The sequence below is a fragment of the Gossypium raimondii genome, chromosome 3, assembly GCF_025698545.1.
Source record: "Gossypium raimondii isolate GPD5lz chromosome 3, ASM2569854v1, whole genome shotgun sequence".
In the NCBI taxonomy this organism is placed as follows: Eukaryota; Viridiplantae; Streptophyta; class Magnoliopsida; order Malvales; family Malvaceae; genus Gossypium; species Gossypium raimondii.
Genome location: NC_068567.1, coordinates 39435829 through 39458248, shown reverse-complemented (window position 1 = coordinate 39458248; position 22420 = coordinate 39435829). Strand labels below are relative to the sequence as shown.

At 32.2% G+C, this 22420-nt stretch overlaps 1 protein-coding gene across 5 annotated transcripts; it reads right to left on the bottom strand.

Annotated features, from left to right (window-relative positions):
* Positions 1–16278: 16278 nt before the first annotated feature.
* On the bottom strand, positions 16279–18547 carry LOC105794255 (PI-PLC X domain-containing protein At5g67130). 5 transcript variants are annotated; one of them, XM_052628334.1, is made up of 9 exons: positions 18299–18507; positions 18038–18160; positions 17761–17892; positions 17580–17678; positions 17185–17488; positions 16868–17091; positions 16710–16796; positions 16543–16618; positions 16279–16470 (listed from the first exon to the last, which is right to left on the bottom strand). In XM_052628334.1, the coding sequence occupies exons 1-8, from the start codon at positions 18395–18397 to the stop codon at positions 16574–16576; spliced, it is 1113 nt and encodes a 370-aa protein (XP_052484294.1). In that variant the 5' UTR covers positions 18398–18507; the 3' UTR covers positions 16279–16470; positions 16543–16573. The 5 variants fall into 5 exon arrangements, with proteins under 5 accessions (XP_052484294.1, XP_012478790.2, XP_012478793.1 ...); XM_012623336.2 differs by having other exon boundaries at positions 16279–16618; positions 18391–18547; XM_012623339.2 differs by having other exon boundaries at positions 16279–16618.
* Between the last annotated feature and the right edge of the window lie 3873 nt (positions 18548–22420).

Here is a 22420-nt window from a genome sequence, read left to right as displayed (position 1 = left end):
CGAAATTATTAATAGAATTGACAGCAATAACTATCAGTGGCTAACCAACCGGGTAGCCCTAAGCAGACGAGTAACAGGAGTATATGAAGTCGATGCCCTTACTTCGCTTGCAGCTCAAGTATCTTTTATGTCCTCAATGCTTACGAATTTTACTGCTAACAATTTCAATAATAATGTTTCAATAATAATGTTCCAGCTCAATCAAGTTGAAAACCTTTCTTGTGTATATTGTGGAGATGGACACTCGTTTGAAAATTGTTCATCAAACCCAAAGTCCATCTATTAAATGGGAAATCCGAATCAGAATAAAAGTGGACTAGGACTACAGTCCAACTTCTATAACCCCTCATTGTAGAATCACCCAAATTTCTCATGGAGTAACCAAGGAGCTAGTCTTAGCAACACTTACATACAACCCAAACCGAATAATCTTGAACCACTAGGGTCCTCTCAGTAAGTTCAAAACCTGCCACCAACTGAACCTTCAAATAATCTTGAGAATTTGTTGAAGGGTTACATGAACAGAAATGATGTATTGATTCATGTCCAAGTAGAACTAGTCCAAGGCCAAGCAGTAACATTGAAGAATCTGGAAAATCAAGTGGGATAGTTAGCTAATGAGCTTGGAAACAAACCCCAAGGTGTTGTACCAAGCAGCATAGAAAATCCTCCACCAGCCGAGTCTTCTAATAATCTTTAGAATCTAAAAAAAGAATACATGAAAAAAAATGATCAACTTTGAGGAATTTAGATAACCAAATCGGACAGCTAGCCAACGAACTTCGAAGTAGACCTCAAGGTACTTTGCTGAGCGACACCGAAAATCCAAGAATTTTAGGCAAGGAGCATTGCAAAGTAGTGACTCTAACAAGAAAAAGGACATTAGATACCAATACTATTGAAGTCAAAAAAGAACCTGTTGACGATCGAGATAAATTGAAATTTCAAGCATTTGTTGAAACTCCAACTTCATATGTAACAGCTCGAATTTGGGCCTAGTCAGAACAGTGGTTTCGAGACCACAAATTCGATGAGGAAAATTTTATTTTTATGGTCTACGATTTCACAAAATAATTTCGTAAAAATTTCGTTCGAAAATTTTGACGTTTGGGCACTCAATTTAGCCAAAAGGACTAAATTGTAAAAAGTGCAAAAGTTGAGTTCTACATGTTAGAACTGTCCAATTGTTATGAAATTTTAAATTGGAGGTCCTTAAATGGTAATTAGACCATTGGTTAAATTGTGGGCAAAAATGGACATGAGATAAGTGAAATAGGAATTTTTTAAGTTAGGGGCATTTTGGTAATTTGGTAATTAAAAAGTATTAAAAAGACAAAATAGGCCAAAAATCATCATCTTCAACCTCATGGCCGAAATTAGCAAGGGGGAAGCCATGGTTAGGGTTTTCAAGCTTCCAAGCTCGATTGTAAGTCCGTTCTAACCCCGTTTTTAATGTTCTTTACGTTTTTGGAGTCTCGGTAACTTGATTTAGCTTATTCTAGCAATAATTTAACCTAGGGTTTATATTTGGAAAAATATCCATAGGTGAAATGTGTTTATTTTGATGTTTTATGGTAGAATATGAAGCTATAAATTATGTTAAACAACTTTTACTAAGCGATTTTAAGTGAAAACGAGTAAAACGACAAAATCGGTAAAAATACCTAATGTTCATAAGTGTTAGAGTGGGAATTTGATGTTGCCATAGAAGGGAAAAATGTTCAGCATGTCATAAAACATAAGAATAAGAGATGAAGTTTAATTTCCGAGCTTTGGGGAAAAGTGTAAATATGCAAAAGTTTTGAGGCAAAATCGTAATTTTTCCAAAGTTTGAGTCAAGGACTGTTTTGATGAATGTGAGTATTAAATAAGTTAAATGTGTCATTATAAGTCAAGAAAGATAAATAATTGACTTTGATTAGTGAAAAAGAAAAGTGAGAAAAAGTGAGAAATTTCCAATTGAACCTTCGGAATAAACAGGGATACAAATGAAGTGACAGAAATTATCAAATGTGTGGCACAGACTGTGTGTAGGCCACTATGTGAAAGTGAAAGTTATGGTCACGTGTGTAGTACTATGTGCAGGCTACTACGTGTACCAGAAAGATAGGTCGCATGTGTAGTACTATGTGCAGGCTACTATGCGTACTAGATAGCTTCGATCACGTGTGTAGTACTATGTGCAGGCTACTATGTGTATCGGATAGTGATGGTCACATGTGTAGTACTATGTGTAGGCTACTATGTGAACCGGTATCATTAATTATAAGGTGGTTGCTATGTGTTGATCCCACCGGATAACATTGGTTACAAAGGGTGGTTGCTGTGTGCTGAATCCACCGTGTATCTATTATTATTCCGAAGTGTTCATCGAGAAATTGACTAAGTGAAAATACATGAGATCATGTAACGATTAAGTGTAATTGAATAATGAATATATGTGTGGAATTGAATTGAATATTGACTTGAAAATGGCAAAGTGAATTTTGAATTGAATAGTGATTGAAAGTGAAAAAGTGAAATTATGAAAAAGTAGAATTAGCAACAAAACAGTTTTGGATAGCAACAATCATGTGACTTTGAAAATCACCAAAAAAGGTGGAAATATAATTAGAGAGTGAATAAGATATTAAATTAAAACTTAGTTAGTCTGTTTTACATAAAAGAAACAGAGCAAGCAAAAGAGTTATATATTTTGAGATATTTTAATTTTAGTGAGACAGTGACAGATTGATTTCGGAATCCCTGTTCTGATTTTAGAAAATCATTAAAATTGTAAAAAATAATTATGAGTTACAATTTATATCCTTAGAATCTCTAATGAGTCTATTTTCAATAGAAACAAACGAGAACACCATTTGAATTCTGTACAATGAGATAATTCATTTTTAGTAAAGAGTAGTCAGAACTGTCAGACTGCGTAACAGGGTAAACTTTAAAGAATAAACTGTACTATTTGGCTAAACAAAAAATTCTAAAAATTTTATGGTAAGAAGATATGTGAGTCTAGTTTTAGGGAAAATTAACGGTTCTTAATTTTGAGTTCTGTAGATCCAGATAAAAATAATTTAGTGATACTGACTCAGATAGACGGCTTTGAATATACATAAGGGTGAATAAAGAAACTATAGAAAATGTTATTTCTAATAGTGTTAAGTACACTAAGGATGTGGAATGGAGAGGAGGAGGAGGAAAATTAAATATATATATATATATATGAATGATTCATGTATAATTGGTTATATGATCGATTATAATCGATAAATGTGGAAATAGAAATAATGCTTACATTTGTATATTATTGATCATGGTTTAAGCTCATATTGGAAAATAAAGTTTCATAGTATGTATGTATGGTATATTTGGTATATGATTTGGTATGAAGTAAGGCCATGAATGGTATATGGATTAAATGCACTAGCTTGCGACTATGGTTGAGTGTAATGTTTATATCTTGTGTGATATGCATAGGAAACGGGAGTGGAAATGAAATGAAATACTAAGTTCATGCTTAAAGTGTAAAATGACGCAAAAAGGGGACGTTAAGTTAAACGATAAATATGTATTAGTATTGAACTTAATGAAACTGAACTGTACGTGAATTAAATAGAAATTGCAAATGATTTGATTTGAATTAAATGAATTATTGTGGTATTGAAATGTATATTGGATTGAGAAATTGAATTGAATCGTGAACATGAGAATCATGAATTAAATGAAATGGAAATGAAGTATTGAATTGCATGAGTATGTATTGGCTCTGAGAAGCCCTATTTGTTACAAATATAGTATTTTTGAAGTTATAACGTGAAGATTTATAAAAGCATGTTAAAAATTTGAAGAGTTTAAATTTGAATGAAATTTTATAACTCGGTTTAACATGTTTATAAGTGTACGTGTTCTGGTAATGCCTCGTACCCTATTCCGGTGTCGAATACGAGTAAGAGGTGTTACATCATAGGAATCAGATTATGTGAATTCTGATAAGATAACCCCAAAACCAGTCAATTCTGATAAACTAACATCTTTGTCAATTCCAAGAAAATTACAACAGAAGAATTACCTAGTACAAGTTAAGAATCCTCCACCACCTTACCCTCAAAAACTTCAGAAACAAAAGCAAGAAGTTCAATTCAAGAAATTTTTAGACGTACTCAAGCAACTTCATATCAATATTTCGTTGGTGGAAGACCTTAAGCAAATGCCAAATTACGTGAAATTTATGAAAGACGTCCTATCCAAAAAGAGAAGCCTTGGAGAGTTTCAAACTGTAACATTAACGAAGGATTGCAATACATTCCTGCAAGACAAGCTGCCCTTAAAAATGAAGGATCCAAGGAGCTTTACCATACCATGAAACATAGGAGATTCTTATTATAGAAGGGCTTTATGTGATTTGGGATCAAGTATCAACTTGATGCCAATGTTTATGCTTAAGCAACTGAGGACTGGTGAGGTCAAACCAACGACGGTCACACTCCAACTAGCGGATAAGTCATTGGCACATCCTGAAAGAAAAATCGAGGACATACTAGTACATGTCGATAAATTTATCTTTCCTGCTAACTTCATTGTGTTGGATTTTGAGGCAGATAAAGAAGTTCCTATCATTCTAGGGAGACCACTTCTGACAACCAGAAGAACATTGATTGATGTACAAAATGGTGAATTTAGCATGAAGGTTCATGATGACATGGTAACTTTCAATGTCTTTAATGCTATTAAATCCCCTGATGAGATTAAAGAATGCTATGTTGTTTCCAAGATGGAATCTCTAGTCCCCCCCCCCCCAGAATTGGAACGCATGTTATTAAGTGATCCGATAAATGACAATGAAGACGATGAATGTTCGGTTTTGTTAGAAGTAGATTCGAAGGAAGTTATTTTTAAAGATCGGTTTAATTCATTAGAGTTATCATCATAATGATTCAAGGCACTAAAAGCATCTGTTTAAAAGCCAAATGAATCGACATTAAATGAAGGGTGAAGGGGATTGACTCATTCTTGGGTATTTGATCCAGGAAAAATCAAGTTTCGGTGGTTAGGGGCCAGAGTCATTTATCTCAATTCCAACAGTCATTAAGTAAGCCCTATTGAACGTAGACTGGAAATGATGAAATTACTACGATTACAAATGACGACAATGAGTTGATTTTGATAAGAACTGACACGAATTGGATAATTAGCAGGAAGCTAAACAATGATACCAAGAAAGACCATTTCTTGTTCCTTTTCCTTGATCAAATGTCGAATAGAATTGTTGGGCAAGATTATTTCTTCTTTATTGATGGGTATGATTGGTATGACAAATGGCCATTTGACATCGCCTTGGTCATTGATGATCCTAATGACATTGAGGGAGTTTTCTTCACTTTCTTTGTCGTTATTTTATATTTTTAATTTTTTATTTCATTTGAATAAAATAGAAAACTTAGATAATTTTTTTCTTTGGATCATTACATTAATTTAAATTCTATCCAGGAGATTGGGACTTAAGCGAAATCATTTGTGACCCCTCCAATTTTTCCTAAGAATTTAATTTAATGTAATTTTTCAAAAAAAATATTTTTTTAAGTAGCCCGAAAAATTTGTTTTGTTAAATAAAGGGTCAATTTTTTACCTAAGTACTAATTTCTTTGAGTTTTTTTCAGTTTACTTTCAATACAAGTAATTAAGATCCAAAAAGGTGTTGTCATTGGACTTAAAACTCAAGACACTGCTAGAAAGGGAAATATCCAACCATTTGCCACACACCCACATCCAAAAGAACCTTGTTGCCTTACACATTTGTAGCCACACATACCATCACCGTCACACAAACCTGTAGCCCTTACCTTGCTCCACCGCCACTCTCAAGTAGTCGCATAATGCATCTCCCTTAACCCTTTAATGTTGCAGCCCTTAACTCCCTAAATCACTGCCCCAAACACCTTCATTTGAAGATTCCAGCCACCGCACCTAAGCCATTCTTAAAACCACTACCCCCTCCATCTCTAAACCTTATCGTCAGCTACTCACCCACCTACCAAAACCGAAATCACCCTTAACATATTTTCTAACTCTGACGCTTAGAGTCCCTTCAGCTAGCACCATTCCACGGAGTGAACAATCAAATATAATAGACATTTTGCAAAACATGCAATGGCAACAACTGGCTTTTTGGAGATACTCAAAAATGCAAGATGATTCATTCAGAAATGAATTTAAGAAAATAGTTCATAACCCATTTGTTTTTGTGTTTGAATTTCCAGAGTTTATATTTTAGCCATGGATTTCAATGTCAAGGAAGGAACAAGATGACTCAAGCAAGAACAAGAATGATGAAGCAAAAGATAGGTCAGATACTGAAGAGTTTGCAAATAAAAAAAGGGGGGTCTTTACTTTTCTTTTCTTTTTTTAGGATACTTTAAATTTTAGGATTTTTCTTTTTAGTACTTTATTTTATCCTTTGCATAATAAAACATTAAATCGAAAGGATTAATAAAATTAAGGAAGTTTTTCATTAATTATTAAAGTTTTTGAAAAATAAGAAGTGTAGTAATAGGAATATACATTGCAAGTCTAGGATTGGATCTGTCAAGGAAAGGCATGGTACTTGAGTAGTTAAATTTGACTCACCTCCATTTCCTGGGATCCTACTTGGTGTATTCACATTCACCTCTTTGATTTCAAACAATGAGGACATTGTTTATCTTTAAAAAGGGGGACCAGAAATTTAATTTTTCTTTTTCTTCAAAAATTTATTTTTCCTATCAAATTATAATTAAGTAAATTTTTCTCAAAAATTAATATTTTTTTTAACTATGTTAGCTTTAGTATGAATAAAATTCTATTATCTCAATATTTTTTGTCAGCTAAATTATGACATAAACGTTGATCTTAATAAAATGTATAAGTTAAGCCATGAAATTTTTAATTTCTTTGAAAAACTAAGCATGCATAAAAGTTTAAGTCTCTAGAATTGACTTAGTAATTTCTTGAAGCTTCTTGAGGCAAAATCTTAGGAGGCATGGTAATTTGAAAATGATTTAGGCAAAATTTTGTTTGGACCGTTTGAACCTTTCAAGCCAACATTAATAAACATTTATCCCTTGAAACCCAACTTTGAAACTATATGACCTATTTTTTTTTTTTGAACCTTTTATTAACAAGCCATCTTTTCTCTAATATTTATCTTTAAATTGTCCCAAGCACTAGACTCTATTTATTTAGATTTTTTTTTTTTTTTGAGAATAAGTTTGGGGGAGTTAAAAAGAGGTACTAAATGCTCAAAAATGTTGAAGTACATGTAGTATGTGCTCAAAAATATGCTTAAAAAAAAGAGATCATATGTAAAGTGTACAAAGAGCATATGTACTCAGTATTTGCATTTCAAAGGCCTAAGGCAAGCTGAGTCTAGGGTTTTTTTGTCTAAAATTTATCTATCTTTTACCTACCCCTAGTCAAGCCACATTACAACCATATTAAAGACCTATTGATTTAAATTTTTGTACTGACTACATTGGTAGAGAGAAATTGCTAAGCTCAACATATGAAAGCATAATTAAACTTAATCATTGCAACTTAGTTTTAAATAAGGAAGTAAAAGTTAATTGGTATGAACTAAGTACATATTTATTACAAGAAAGCATTTAGTCTATATTCTTGCTATCATGATAATAATTGAGAATAATTGAATAATATGTATACTCAAGTTGCATTATTACAGAATTTTATTCTTGAGCATAATTGTACTAAACTCAAAATTGTGGAAAGAACGGATTTTTGAAGGAAACTTTTCAAAAGTGATTTAAGCATTACTCGGATGAGCAATGAAAACTTTTCTTGAATTCTTTTGTAATTTAAGCATTACTCGGATGAGCAATGAATTAACTTTGGAAGTGTGGAAACACTGAAATGTATAGACTTTTTCAGCACCTTCTGAACATTATTTCATGCAAATTTCAAGTATTTTCTAACGAATTTTGTGCTTTCATTATAAAATAATTAAGTTGAACATGATTTAAGACCCATCTTGAATTTTAGTTATTTTGATATTAAATTTACATAATTCTTTTGATATTAAATTTACATAATTCTGCCAATTTTGAGCAACTTTGCATAATAGGAGCAAAATCAGCTTGGAAGTCAGCTTGGGACGATTTAATTGTTGGGCATCTTCGAAGTTTTAGCTGATTAATTAGCATCCATGGATGCCCAGAAAAATTAATTTTGGACTCCTGCAATGCAATTGGCTCAGTTCTCAATTATGGTGATTAAATTGGACAGCTTTATATAGAGAAAGAGACCCAGAAAATTCAACTTAAAGGGGACTGATCCACAAGAGAGAGAGCAGTCCAAGTCGACCCAATTTGCTGCCCAAATCAGCTATTTTAAGCTGATTTTAACAATTGTAAAATAGCCCTAAACTTTTCCTCTCACCCGTTCCAGCCTCTCCATTTATTAAGCTTTCACATCCAAGCACCTAGCTAATTATAGCAAACCATCTCAACCACTCTCACTATCAAGGGCCGAACATGGGAAGGAAGATTGGTTGCTATTTTTAGCAAATGTAAGCCCTCACAAAAATATCATAATCTATTCTCTTTTATGTTTTCAATATTTCTCAGTGGCATCTCTTGTAAATCCCTCTTCTCTTCTTCTACTCATCAACAGCCTTCCAACACCATCAACTCATCCTCATCGAGTTCTCTTAAGTTGCCGCACCCAAGCAGCAGCAATGAGCACAAGGAAACCATAATGTGAAATTAAAAGAAAACACAAACCAGTCACCAAGGATTAAAAGATTATTAAACTTGCAATATTGATTTTTTTCAAGGTAAGGTGAGATCACTGAGAAAAAAGGATTTTATGGAGATGAAAATAATATTTAGTGATATAATTGTTAAATAAAAGCAAGAAAAGGTTTAACTAGGTAATATTTATTCGTGGACTATATTAAATATTAATTTTAAAAAAATATAAAAGGATTTTCTTTTTATTTAAATTAATTTTAAAATTTTAAAATCTGAATAATAATGACGTGGCTTTAAAAGAAAAAGATTAAAAGTTCCCATTTAGGTAATAAAGATTTGAAATAAATCTAAAAATCTAATTTCATAATTTAAGTTCTAGCAACCTAAAGAGAATCCTAATATCCAACTAAAATGAATGGGAACTTATAATTCTAATTAAATATAAAATATAGAAACCTAAAAGAAACTTAAAATATCTTAAGTCAATCCTAAAATTTCTAAGGACTAACTACTAGATAAAATAGATCCAAAATCTTATAACATAAATTTAAGCCTAACCTATGTCCTAAAAACATCAACAATCATCATACTAGGAATATATATATGTATATAAGAGCAATAATCAAGTAAATTTAATTCAACATACCAATATCATGATAATAAAATATGCATGGTAAATTCTGTAAAAAGAATAAATGAAATGAAATGAGACCCTAAAACCCAAATTAAAACAAAGGTAATGTTTGGATTAATGGAATAAACAAAATGAATAAGGAAAAGTACTATGGAAACAAGATAAAAATAAATGAAAGGAAAGTAATAAATAAAATGAAATATGACTAAAGATAAATCTTTTTTTCCTTAAATTAGGGAAATGTCGAAACGGAGGGACTAAAGGAGCGATTCATTTGCTCACATTTCTTAAAATCAAGATTAAATTGTATCGACTTTCAAAAACAAAAAGGCAGAAGCCCTAAAAGGGTAAACTCAGGCACGTGAGGGACTGGGCTGCAAACTTTTCATCCCCCACTATATAAGTCAAAAAATAAGAAAAGGAACTTTTGATTTTCATTTTTCTGAAATTTAGTTGTATACTCCCGTTTCCTCTTTTTTCTCTCTCGGGCAGCTCCGCCGCTGGAGAATCCAAGGTTCTTCGGTTTCCAGCGGCGGAGCACCACACGTTGTGATCGGAGACTAAAAAACTTATTGTTTTTTTTTCTTCTTCATTTTTTGTTTTTCTTCCTTTCTGGGTTTCAAACTAGAAAAGCCTCGTAGGGGAAAATGGAAAAAAGAACTTGAAAATTTTCCCTTTTTTTCGATAAGGGTTCTCTGTTCCAGATCTACGAAATAAAAAAAGGGGAGGAAGCTGGAAGGAATAAACGCATGGATTCACCAAACATTCTTAGAACCGAGGACTTAGTTCGGTGAAAGCCCTTCATCGGAGCTCACCACCATTTGTTTATGCATGCACGTGAAAGTAAACGGCAGTGGAGCAAGGCCGAGGGTCTACCTTTAACGGCGTGTTCAGGGGCTTCTCTTTTTTCAAGGGTTTTTTTTTTTTTGTTTTTTCTTGCAGGTTATTCCGCTTTTTAATACTCGTATTATTGTTAATCTCCCATATGCTTCTTTGTGTTTGTGGTTCTTTCATTGTTTTACCCTTCTTGCTTGTATTCACACCTGCGACACTAATGTGGGCGTTTGGGCTCCGTTGCTGGGTTGGGTCAGACCCAAATTTGACTTAATTGGACTCTGATCCTAATTTAGGCTTGACTAGTAAAGTGGACCTGAAATCAAATTTTAGGCCTTTAAACAAACGGGCCTTTGAATTCTTCTCATTTTTTATAAAAAGAAAGAATTTGTACTCTTCAGTGATAAACCAATTTGAAAGTTGATTGAGCCTTGAAGTGGGTTAAAAATTTATCAGCAAGCTCAATTAGATTCAAATATGGGCTTGTAAAACTGATTTGGATTCACAGTAAGTTTTAAATCAACCGGGCTCAAATCGTTGGGTTTTTTTACTTAACACATTTCAATATTAAGCCCAATAATAATAATAATAATGGCTTGAAAATTATTTTCATTTATTTAAAATTTCCCTCTTTTTAATTTGATGATTTTTCAAAATAAATTTAAAATTTTGGGTATGATTTTTCAAAAATAAATTTTAATTTTGGTCTCAACTTAATCATGACGGTTGGTATCAAAGTTAAGGTTGTGAAGGTGTCGTTGAGATGTCGAAAGGAGCAGACAAATAGAATGTTTCGATGGAGACCCATAGGAGGTCCAAGAAACAAAGCAGATCCAGGGATATGTTGTTGTCTTTGGAAAGTCGTGTGGTTAATCCAAATGAATCCACAGGGAAAGTGAAGGAAATACTTGAGGTAGTGGAGACATGTATTGATGAGTTAGATCCAATGAAAGAGCAGTTCAAGGAATATGTGTCGAATGCTTTTAGTTCCAATATAAACGCAGTGGATGCGCTCCTCAATACTGTTGTGAGTAAGCCGACAGAGAAAATGATGCTCTTGAATATGGGATAACAGCTATGAAGGAAGAAAACGAAGCCACAATGACGGATTTGAATGCAAAAATCAAGGAGCTCAAGGGAAAGCTTACTGTGTGCAGAGTTGTTGTGGGTAAAGGGGTGTTGAGTGCAATACTAAACTAAGAGATTGATGTCCCCAAACTAGAGAAGTTTAAGGGGACAAGGTTCGCGAGAGAAGTAAACAATTTCTTATGGAAGATGGAGCAATACTTTCATGCTGTGGGCATCAAGAATGACGATGCTAAGGTAAATACTATTGCTCGATATTTTACTGATTTTGCTCTTATTTGGTGGAGGAGTAGGTCCACAAATGAAAAGCATGGTCAAGCTGCAATTAGGACTTAGGAAAAATTCTAGAATGAATTCAATGAGCAGTTTTACCCCCAATATATCGAGAAGGGGGCTTGGGCTAAGTTGCATCGATTTTCGCAAAAAGGCACATTCAGGAGTATGTAAAGGAGTTCAACGAACTCATGCTCCAAATTACGGATTTGATTAAGAAAGAGGCATTCTTTTTTTCATAGATTCCTCCCACTGGGAGAAAAAAAAAAGAGAAAAGGCATCCCTTTGCCTTGTCAATATCTTATTGTTCTTCAGATGTGAAATGTCTGATTAAATAGTACATGATGAAGCATGATTTTATTCCGTTTGTCTATTATGTTTTGGAGTGTTCTGGTGTTTCTAAAACTTGACATCACTTTGTTAAAGCATGATTAAGAAAGAGGCATTCTTCTTTTTCATAGATGGGCTGAAGTCGTGTGTTAAACAAGAATTAGAATGTCGAGGGGTCCAAGAATTGTCGAAAGTCATGATCGTGGTAGAATCTTTAATCAAGTTTTTTTCCAAGGAAAGACAAGTTCAAGTCTTCCAAGCCTAAAGGGAAGAGCAGTGATGGGGAAGATAAAGATGGACAGATTGAGTTTAGTGACGGTAATGGTGGCCATAGTGGTAATGGAAAACCAAAAAATGGGAAGAGGAAACCTAAAAGCCATGGAAAAATAAAAAAAAAGGGCTATTGAAATGCTTCATTTATGAAGGTCTGCATATGGTGAGGGACTGTCCGAAGTGATTTGTGTTTTTTGCCATCAGAGACGATGACAAGCCAGAAAAAGCTTCAATAAGACTTGGTTCGATTGTGTGTGGGGTTGAAACCAAGAAGGGCAATAAGAATGAGAAGAAGCCAATGAAGTGTTTCTTATGTTGTGGTCTGCATAAGATACGGGACTATCCAGAGAGATCTAAACTGTCCGCAATCACTAAAGAAGTTGAAGCGGAGCTTGTTGAGGATAAGGTGTTGGATCTTGGATCAATGATGCTCAAATATGCTAAGGCGAAGAGGGATCACAAGCATAAAGGGTTTATGTATGTGAACATCAACATCATAGATCAGAAGAAGAGTGTTCTTATTAATACAGAGGCATCAGACCTGTTCATATCGAAGAAAGCTAGGGGTAAACTTGGTCTCTCAGTGAGTGAATCAACTAAGAAGATCAAGATTGTTAATTCCAAAGAGGTCTCGACTGTGGCTGTAACACCAAGAGTTGAACTACAAATTGATCAATAGAAAAGCAAGGAAGACTTCGATCCACTTAGATGATTACTTGGCTAGAATTTTCTTGACAAGATTAATGATCTTTTGGTTCCTTTTGCCGATTGTATATGCATCCTGAATATTCGACAACCACAATACATTGTGCCAGTGAGTCGAGACATGAAGGGCAAAACTAAGGTATTGTCGACAATCTAGCTAGCTAAGGATATTCCATATGGGAGGAATATTGACTTGGTAGATGAGAGTTCTATGAAGATCCCTTTGGGAACGCTAAAAGGGCAGAAAATCGATATGAAGCCTATTGAGTCATTAGAGGGTCTATCACCTAAAAGAGATGTGGGTTGTGCATCAGGCTTTAAGGGTTAAGTAGTGATGCAAACTGGGCAGACGAGACGAGACGAGGCGAGTAAATACAACAAGCAAGGTATATCTCAAACACTTTGGTATTGTTTTACATTTTAACTTATCATTGGCTTGGAAAAGACACATGGACCCTTTCAGAGTCTGAAGTGGGTAAGTTGATAGGCTTACAAACCAGAATAAGTGACAAGACTCAAGGTGAACCCAATGTTGAATGTAGGCATGCCTAAACCTATTAATGCATATCAAGAGGATCCCGATCGAGGCAAGTCACAATGGGGGCAAGTAAGAGCGGTGGCCTCTTAGATCTAGATGTACAAAAGAGAAACACAGTGCAAGTTAGGCGATGATGGAGACATAAACCAAGGCAAATGTTTCGAAAGATGGGATAACCTGATAGAGAGAGAAGTCGAGAATAGCCGAGCATCGACACCGTTTCGAGACGAGTCCAACCAGTTCCATTTCAAAGACGGAGTGAAGGCGACGCGAGAATGGGTGGGGAGAATGTAATGGGCCGCAGCTCAAAGCCCATGACCATTGCACACAGAACGCCCCATAGAGGCCAACTTATTAAATGGGGCTCATTTGACCAGCATGAACTATCTCGATTCGTGGAATCCGTGGAGAAACCCATCTACTTGAAGCCTTGGTGGCCTAGTGAAACACTCCAGTAAAACTAGAGTTATCGGGGTAAATAGTGTAAATCCTAAAGAGATAAGATTGTATAGAGTTTAAGTCCCTTAAGACTCTCAATTTTAGATAGGCTCTAATCTTGATCGTCGATGTAACTCAATCTATATCGTTGGTTCTGAGGGAGCTCAACTATAAATAGAGGTCTCCCCCTTCATTTACAATCACTTCATTCATAGTTCAAATATATTTGAGGGAATTTATTCAAACACTTGGCGTGCTATTTTCCTTTAGTTTTTCTGTTCTTCGTTGCTCTTTCATTTCAAGTGTGCTTCCGCTATATTTTTGGTACGTTAGAGAATTTCTTTGAGAATTCTCACTTTTGCGATAATTAGGTTGACTTAAGCAAATTCGAAGCAAAGAAATCACCTAAAGTCGTGCGGTTTGCAAGACTAAAGGTCTAGCCTCTTGACATATGCATGTGAAATTTACATATTTAGACTACATAGATGTATTTAAAAATAAAATACAATAAATAATGAAACGTTTAGTTTTAAACTAATTAATAGTAACATATGAAATTATTTCAAAAAAAATAACATATGAAATATATATAATATTAAAATAAAAAAATTAAATTAACTTTTAACACCAACTTAATTAACAACATTATTAATAAAAAATTCCATTACATTCGTATTCCATTTAACTTGAATTCCATTTAACTTATATGGGCTATTTTACCAAAATAGCCCAAAAAAATTTATTATTTACGTAAATGACCCTAGTTCAAAAATAATCACCTAAATACCTGAAATTAACAGTGTTGAGGGGTCTTAGACACCCCATATGTATAGTACTCATGTCCCCAATTCCTAAAAAATCACCTAATGATTGGAAAAGTGTTTAAAAATTTTTTGATGCAGGCCATTTCATGGAAGGCACCCATGTATTTTTTTTCGGTATCTAAAAAAATTTTGGGTTTTGGCTTTGTGGTGGCCGACACCACTTTTAATATGCTCAAAGAGTAAGATAGCTTGAGAGCCAAGCCCATAGTGTGCATGCCCATTAATAATAGTTGTCCATGCTACCACATTAGGTGAAGAGATGCTGGAAAATGACTTGTGAGCATCACTGATACATATCTATAAGGGATGTTCCAACATAAACATCAGAATGGAATGGTGTTTTAATCAAGTGTGCATGAAGTCATTGTCTTGTTGAAGAGATCTCAGGCACAAACATGCATGAAAGAGAACTGAGAATGTTGGCCTTGTATGCGCTATTTGTAATCTGCACATATTCAAGTCTCTTTGTATTGCTCATTTTGAATATAACCAGACATCATTGAATTCCATGTCACGGGGTTTCTTTCACATCGTGTTTCTTCAAACAGCTTTAAAGCTTTACCAATCTCCCCACTCTTGGGATATACAGAAATCATGGTGTTGGTAGAAATTATTGTTCTTAGAAACATCTCTTCAAATAATCTTTTTGAATCTTCAGCTCGGTCGCAAGTAACATACCCTTTAATCAGTAGATGATATGAAATTGAATTTGCCTCAACGACTGTATTGAATATCAGTTCAGCATCATCAATCCTACCAATTGATATAAGGCCTCTAATAAGTGAGTTTGAAGCATTCAAACATGGATTTGTTACTCCATCATAGACTCTCTTAGCATCAACAATAGCTTCACAATCAGAATAAAATTCAATGAGTACACCACCAATTATTTGATCAAATTCAAATCCATATTTGATCAAAATATTGTGAACAAGCCTCCCTTCACGTAAATCAGCTAACCTACTACAAACCCTTATAACATAATCCAAAGTGGTGTCAGCCACCACAAAGCGAAAACCCAAAATTTTTTTTAGATACCGGAAAAAAATACATGGGTGCCAGCAATGCAATGGCCTGCATCAAAAAAATTATTTTTTTAAATTACTTTTCCAATCATTGGGTGATTTTTTGGGGATTGGGGACATGGGTGCCAGTCATGGGGTGTCCAAAACCCCTCAACACTGTTCATTTCAGGTCATTTAGGTGATTGTTTTTGAACTAGAATCATTTATATAAATAATAAACTTTTTGGGGTTATTTTGGTAAAATAGCCAACTTATATTCCTATTAACTAGTTTTTTTTCTTTTATTTAAAACATATGTTTTAAAATATATGTTTGAAACAAGTAAATTAGTATAGATAATTGACGATGAAGAAAAAATAAAACAAGGACAATTTAAACATTTAAAATTTTAATATATATAATTTCTTCGCCTTTGGGGTCTTAGACTCTCTACGACGACAATGATAATAATAAGCTTAAAATTGCCACAAACAAATTATCCATACCAATAAAAATTTAATCGGGCAAATTCAATATCACGGATCTTTTAAATGCATAACTTATGAATAAATGTGTTCCTTCTTAATTATGTATTTCTCCTGAATTAGAACCCGAATCAAACTGTTGATCCCTTGAATCAGATTTCAAAATTAATAGGGTAAAGTCAGCTATTCAGTGTTAGATTGAATCATTGATACAAGCCAAACCAAATAGCTAGTTTCAAATCCTCAATTGACAACTGCAGATCAACCATTTTTGAAACTTTCAACGAGACGAGAGTGATGGCTGTTCCTCCCTGTCAGGATTACAAAGTAAATAATGCTACCTAAGGCATATAAATAATATAAACATCATATAGTATGTTCACCAATAGTAAGCTATTAAGAGACAAACGAGATTCATTGGTCCTTAGTTGCAGAACATGTTGCGGTTGATGATCCAGGCTGCAAGCGAGCAATATGTGTTTTAATCACTTGGGATGATATTGTATAATCAGACCATAGATTAGAGTAAAACGAGTTATGCCGATCTTACCACGCATGAATGGACATCGTCACAGCAGCATAGCAATTGGCCATTCAATTTGTCAACAGCTTGGAACACTCCTCCTCCATCACTTCTCTGCAACAATAATCCCAAGATGAAGCAGGGCTATAAAACTGCTTATCGAAGAGCACCGGTAAAATATTTACCTTATAATAGTCAACAGCGACAAAGTTAGCCCAACGGTTGCCTGCTCTTCCATAGCATGTATCAAGCATACTAATAAGACTTGCTGAATTGTCTTCACAAGCCATTACTTTGAGTGCAATGGAATGGAAATGGTTTATCAAAACCAGAGATTTACTTTTGTCATCGAGTGGCGCTGACTCTCCGCGGTTGCTACATTCTCCTGGATGCTCCCCAACATCCCCATCTGAAATTTTAGGACAAAACGTTTCTCAATGCTATCAAATGTTGGCAAGTTCATTTTTAGACAGATTTTCTCTAAGTGAGAAAGTTGTAGTACAGTGATTTTCAACCACGTAGTTCCATTGATATGCTATTCCTTCACTTTCTTGCTTGGACTTGGCTGAAGTGAAGACAACAAATCTTTGGTTCCTGGCAACCATATCCTTTACTAATGGCCAATCTTGACCATTTTGTGGCATACTTGAGACTGGAAACCAGTACTTCATTAAACCTGCATCTTTGAAAACTTTGGATAACCCATTTGGGGTCTCAACATAGTCTTCTAGGAATAGTGTCACAATTTCTGATGGATTTGCAGATAAAAATGCCTCTACTTCCTTTAAAGTGTCAATAGCAAGCCACTGTAAAGAAAATCCAATGGCTTTCAGTTTCTTTTTCAAGAAGACGCAAAACGAAATAAAAACAATGGGAATTGGGATCTGAATTGCATACAAATGCAGTGAAGTCATGGCATCTTCCCCCAAAAGAATGGCACAACCATATATCTCCCTTGAAATCATATGTATCCAGCATCAGTGCTCGAACTCCATTCTGTAAAAGAGAAATCAATCAGCTAGAGGTGAATTTCGTAATACACGGAACATGATTTAAAAAGCGATTTAAAAAGCCTTACATTTAACTGTTGTGTTACATTGTCTTCTTGATTTAAAAAGGTAAGTCGAATTCCAGTGTGAAGCGGCTCCACTTCGTTGGCAAAGGAATTATGTGTTGTCAAATATGCATATCTGTTGAATGGTAAAGAATTCTTCTCGCAAAAATATGATATCTATGTTAGTGAAATATGTGAAACTCGGACTCGAAAAGCATCCAACAGTCACTCAAACACAAAATTCATTCATGAACCCTGAAATCTTTCAAATAAACCAAGGAAATCAACGATACAAGTTTACCATAAACTCGAATTGGTTGGTAGTTGTTGATCGGATACATCTTAAGCCATCAAATGCTTCAGAACAAGAAAAACAAGACAGCCCGGTTTGGCAGTCTGCATCAGATGAACATTCATCTCCAAGCTGCAGTAAAAAAGGACAACATTAAAATAAAGTGTCAGATAGGACCTGGCACTTGAAAGATGAAGAAAACATGTCAAGAGGGGTCCGAGGTTGTTATAGAGCAGAAAGTAAAACATTATATTTATCTCTTTCACATACTGACTCCAGACTAATACCGGAGCAATCTCTGACTTCTCTTAACGTGTTTTCTTTCTCTTTCAGGTCCACTCTCAAAACAAAATAGTAGTAACCTTGCATTGTCCATTAGAGCAAGCAAAAGTAGCAGTTATAACAGCAAAACTGATAAGAGAACCTGAAAACAGGATTCTTGGGTGTTCCATTGTTTTTTTTTTTTTTAATGGAAGTATGAATTTTGGGTATTGGAGATAAATTTGCAGAGGATAAAAGGAAAAGAAAAAATGGTGTGTTTGGGAAGTAATCAAGTAAAGATCAAATTCTATGGAGAAAATGCCAATGGATGGATTGCTAAACGATAAAGAAGGAAAGCCAGGGAACATTGTACTCTCAGTCATGGACACTAACAATGAAAATGGAACATAAATGTAGTTATATGGTATTCAACCCGACAAAACCAGCCAATCAGATTGATTGAACTAGAAAACGGCTGGTTATCGGTCCAAAAAGGATATTCAACTGTTTTTTAAGCCAATCATTCAGAATTCTTTTGAATCAGGAATCGATTGAACTTGCTTCAGGTAATTGATAATATTTCGGCTCCTTGTTTTAGCCCAATTACTCAATAGGAATCAAAATAATTAAAGATTATGTTGGGTAATGCATTCGAATTTAAATTTAAATTTAAATTTTAAAGATGATATTATTTAAAAGATAATCACAAATCTTAAAAAATTAATTTTATAACCTTAATCTTAAAAAATTCAAACATCTCATCATTCATATCAACTAACATCAAGATTTAGAAATAATAATATTAATCGAATGAATTTCTAATGATTGTTATGTTGTTATTTTATTTGTATTTATTTTTATTTTCTTTTCTAAATTTTTAACAATTGAGTTGATTAAATAAAAATTTATAATATTACCGATTCCATCACCAATTCCATTTTAGAAAGAATGTTGGTGATAGATTACATTAGAATGGGTTAATATGTAGTTTGTCCATTGAATTTGTTCAAAAATATTTATTTGGTACTTGTACTTTTTTGTACTAGTTGGTACTAGAACTTATATTATGTCATTCAGGTTGGTACTTTCGCTCTAACACCATTAGTTTATGCCGACATGACATTGATAGTTAATCTAGTGACCACATATGATAACTTCTCAGTATGCCATGTGACGAACATAAATTTAAAAATAAATTAATTGATAAAAAAGAATATATTTTTTTGTCGAAGTTCATTGTTGATGTGAAAAAATTATATTTTTCTAATTAATTTATATATTTTAAAATTTTATAAATTTTTAAATTTTATATATGCCGCGTGGCATATTGTTAGGTTATCATGTGTTACTAACGAATTAATTATGAATGTCACGTCAATATAAATTAATAATGTTAGTGTAAAAATACCGACCTAAATAATAGAATACAAAATCAAATAAGAAATTAAATTACTTACTAAGTATTTTGGAGTAGTTAAATGTGCGTATTAACCCTATTAGAAAACTGTGTACTGTTATTTTTACCTTATTTTCGTACGCTTTTAAGTAAGAAACCCTTCTTGTCTTCTTCCGTTGCACTTTCCGAGGTCTGAAAGACGAAATTTCATAGGTTATTCAGTTTGTTTTCAGCCTACCTTTAACTACTCAGTTTGAACTTTAAAAGTTTATTCTTTTTATCTAGCATTTAGATTTGTTTAAAAGTTAAGATATTTATTCAATCTAATAAATTTTAATTTCACCATTCTAAAAACAGATGTACCAAAAGATATTCTCTAACTTTGAATGGACCGGATTCAAATTATTATATGGGTTTATTTGATTTTTTAATAAAGTAATAAAAATTTTAACATTTTTTAATTTTGTTGATATGGTATACACGTCAAGTATTTAATTATTTTTAAAATTAAAATAATTTTACAAATTTTATTTTTAAAATTTAAAATCATTAAAATTAATTAAAAATATAAAATATATTTTAAAATACTTTTAAAATTTTAAAATTAATTAAATTCGACATATTATCCATGTGTATCGTCAAGAAAATTAACAAATGTTAACTTTTTATCCATTTTAAAATAATTTGATAAAAATATAAAGTTAAAAGTTAAAAATAAGGAAACATAATAATAAATAAATAAATAAATAGCAGTAAAGGACAAAAGGTCATTACACCTTATTATATTTATGTAATATCATGACTCATGATATAATTTTTGTTAAAGAAATTGACCCACATCTTAAATCATTTTTTCCACTCGTTCTTTTCCATTGATCTCTTAATTCCACCTTTATCTACATCAATTATGTTGTGAGATATATATATATATATATATATATATATATATTATTTATTAAATGTTTTATAAGGTTATTTTTAATCGGTCGTCAATTTTATTAGAGAAATTATGAAAATACCTTTTCGTAATTAAAATAAATTATATTGTTTGAGGGTAATTTGGTTTTTATTTAAAAACCAATAAAATATATATATATGGTGACATTTAAACACAAACCAATTACATTAGTAAACTTTTAATTTACTACTCAGTTAAAGTTTTATTTTAATATTTTCATGCACTTTAATTTTATTATGTATATTTTATTACCTTTATCAATTGTATATTTATATATTTATTATTTATTAAGGTTTTACTAAGTTGATGTCACCTTCAATCGGGCCACCAACTCGGTTAAAAGATTCTTGAAATATACTTTCGTAATTAAAATAAGTTCTATTATCCAAGAGTAATTTAATCTTTTATTTTAAAACCAATAAATATATATATGATGATATTTAAACCTGAATTATTGCATTAGTAAAACTTTTAATTTATCACTTAACTAAAGTTTTTATATATATATTTATATATTTTCAATCTTTATTATGCATATTTTATTACTTCCATCAATTAATTATATATATGTATGTATTTGGTTGAGTTCTGTATAAGTTAATTTCACACCAACTCAAGATTGATGATAATACCATAATAAATAATTTTAATATATATATTTTCATTTTAACATCATACATATTTCATGTGATATTCTTAATTAATTTTAAACTATACATTTTATTATTTATTATTTATTATTTTAAACAATTTTTTATTCTTAATTTGGTTTTCTCACAAATATATGCATGTGATAGAATTTTTAATTATATATTAATTATTTGTTTTTTTAGAGTATCATTCTAGTTTTGCTCTACAACAACTTTGTTAAAAAATATAATATAAAAATAACCCTTAACATTTGTCTGATTAATTATTTTAACCCTTATTCTTTTTAAGTACATTAATTCTTAAGGTTTTATTTGATCAACGTAATTGATGATGTATCCGTTAATTGATAACGGTCAACAACATGAGTGATGTGGCATTTCATATCTGGTGCGATTATTTTATTTTATAAGTTACATGCAAAACAATTATAAATTATAAATTTCAAAAATTTGTAAATATTAAAATTAAAAAAAACTTAGGAAAAGTCTTTTGAGAGATCTGATCAAAGAAAATTTTAAGTTTTTTTTATTTAAAACCTAATTTTTTAGTTATAGTGACGTGACTTTCTCAATTTTGTTTTTATCCAAATATATTAAAAAAATTAAATACGTAAATAGGTTGTCGTTAGATTAATTATCAAAATGGTATTTTTTAATCGCGCATATCGACGGTAGCGAATCAATTTTTATATTAAATTTTTTAATTCCGCCTATCGACAAAGCGTGAATCAATTTTTATATTAATTTTTTTCGTTTAATAAAATATTATTAATTTTTCCCAACATTAATTTTTCATTTTGGATTAGTATTTTGTATGAATGTAATTTTTTTTGTTTTTATAATTATTTTAAAATTAATTTGCTAGTAATTTAGGATTATGTTATAAATTTTGTGTTTGTAATTATTTTAAAATTAATTTATTAGTAAATTAGGATTAAGTTATAAATTATTGTGTTTAATTTAGTATTTGATGAGTTTAACATATAAATATAAAAAAATTAAAATCATTTCATTAAAAGTTTAATCATAACTGACTTTTTAATCATATAATTGTTGTTAACTCATTTAATTTTTTTATATCAACATAGTTCTGTTAACTCATTTATTTATTTTTATATCAACATAGT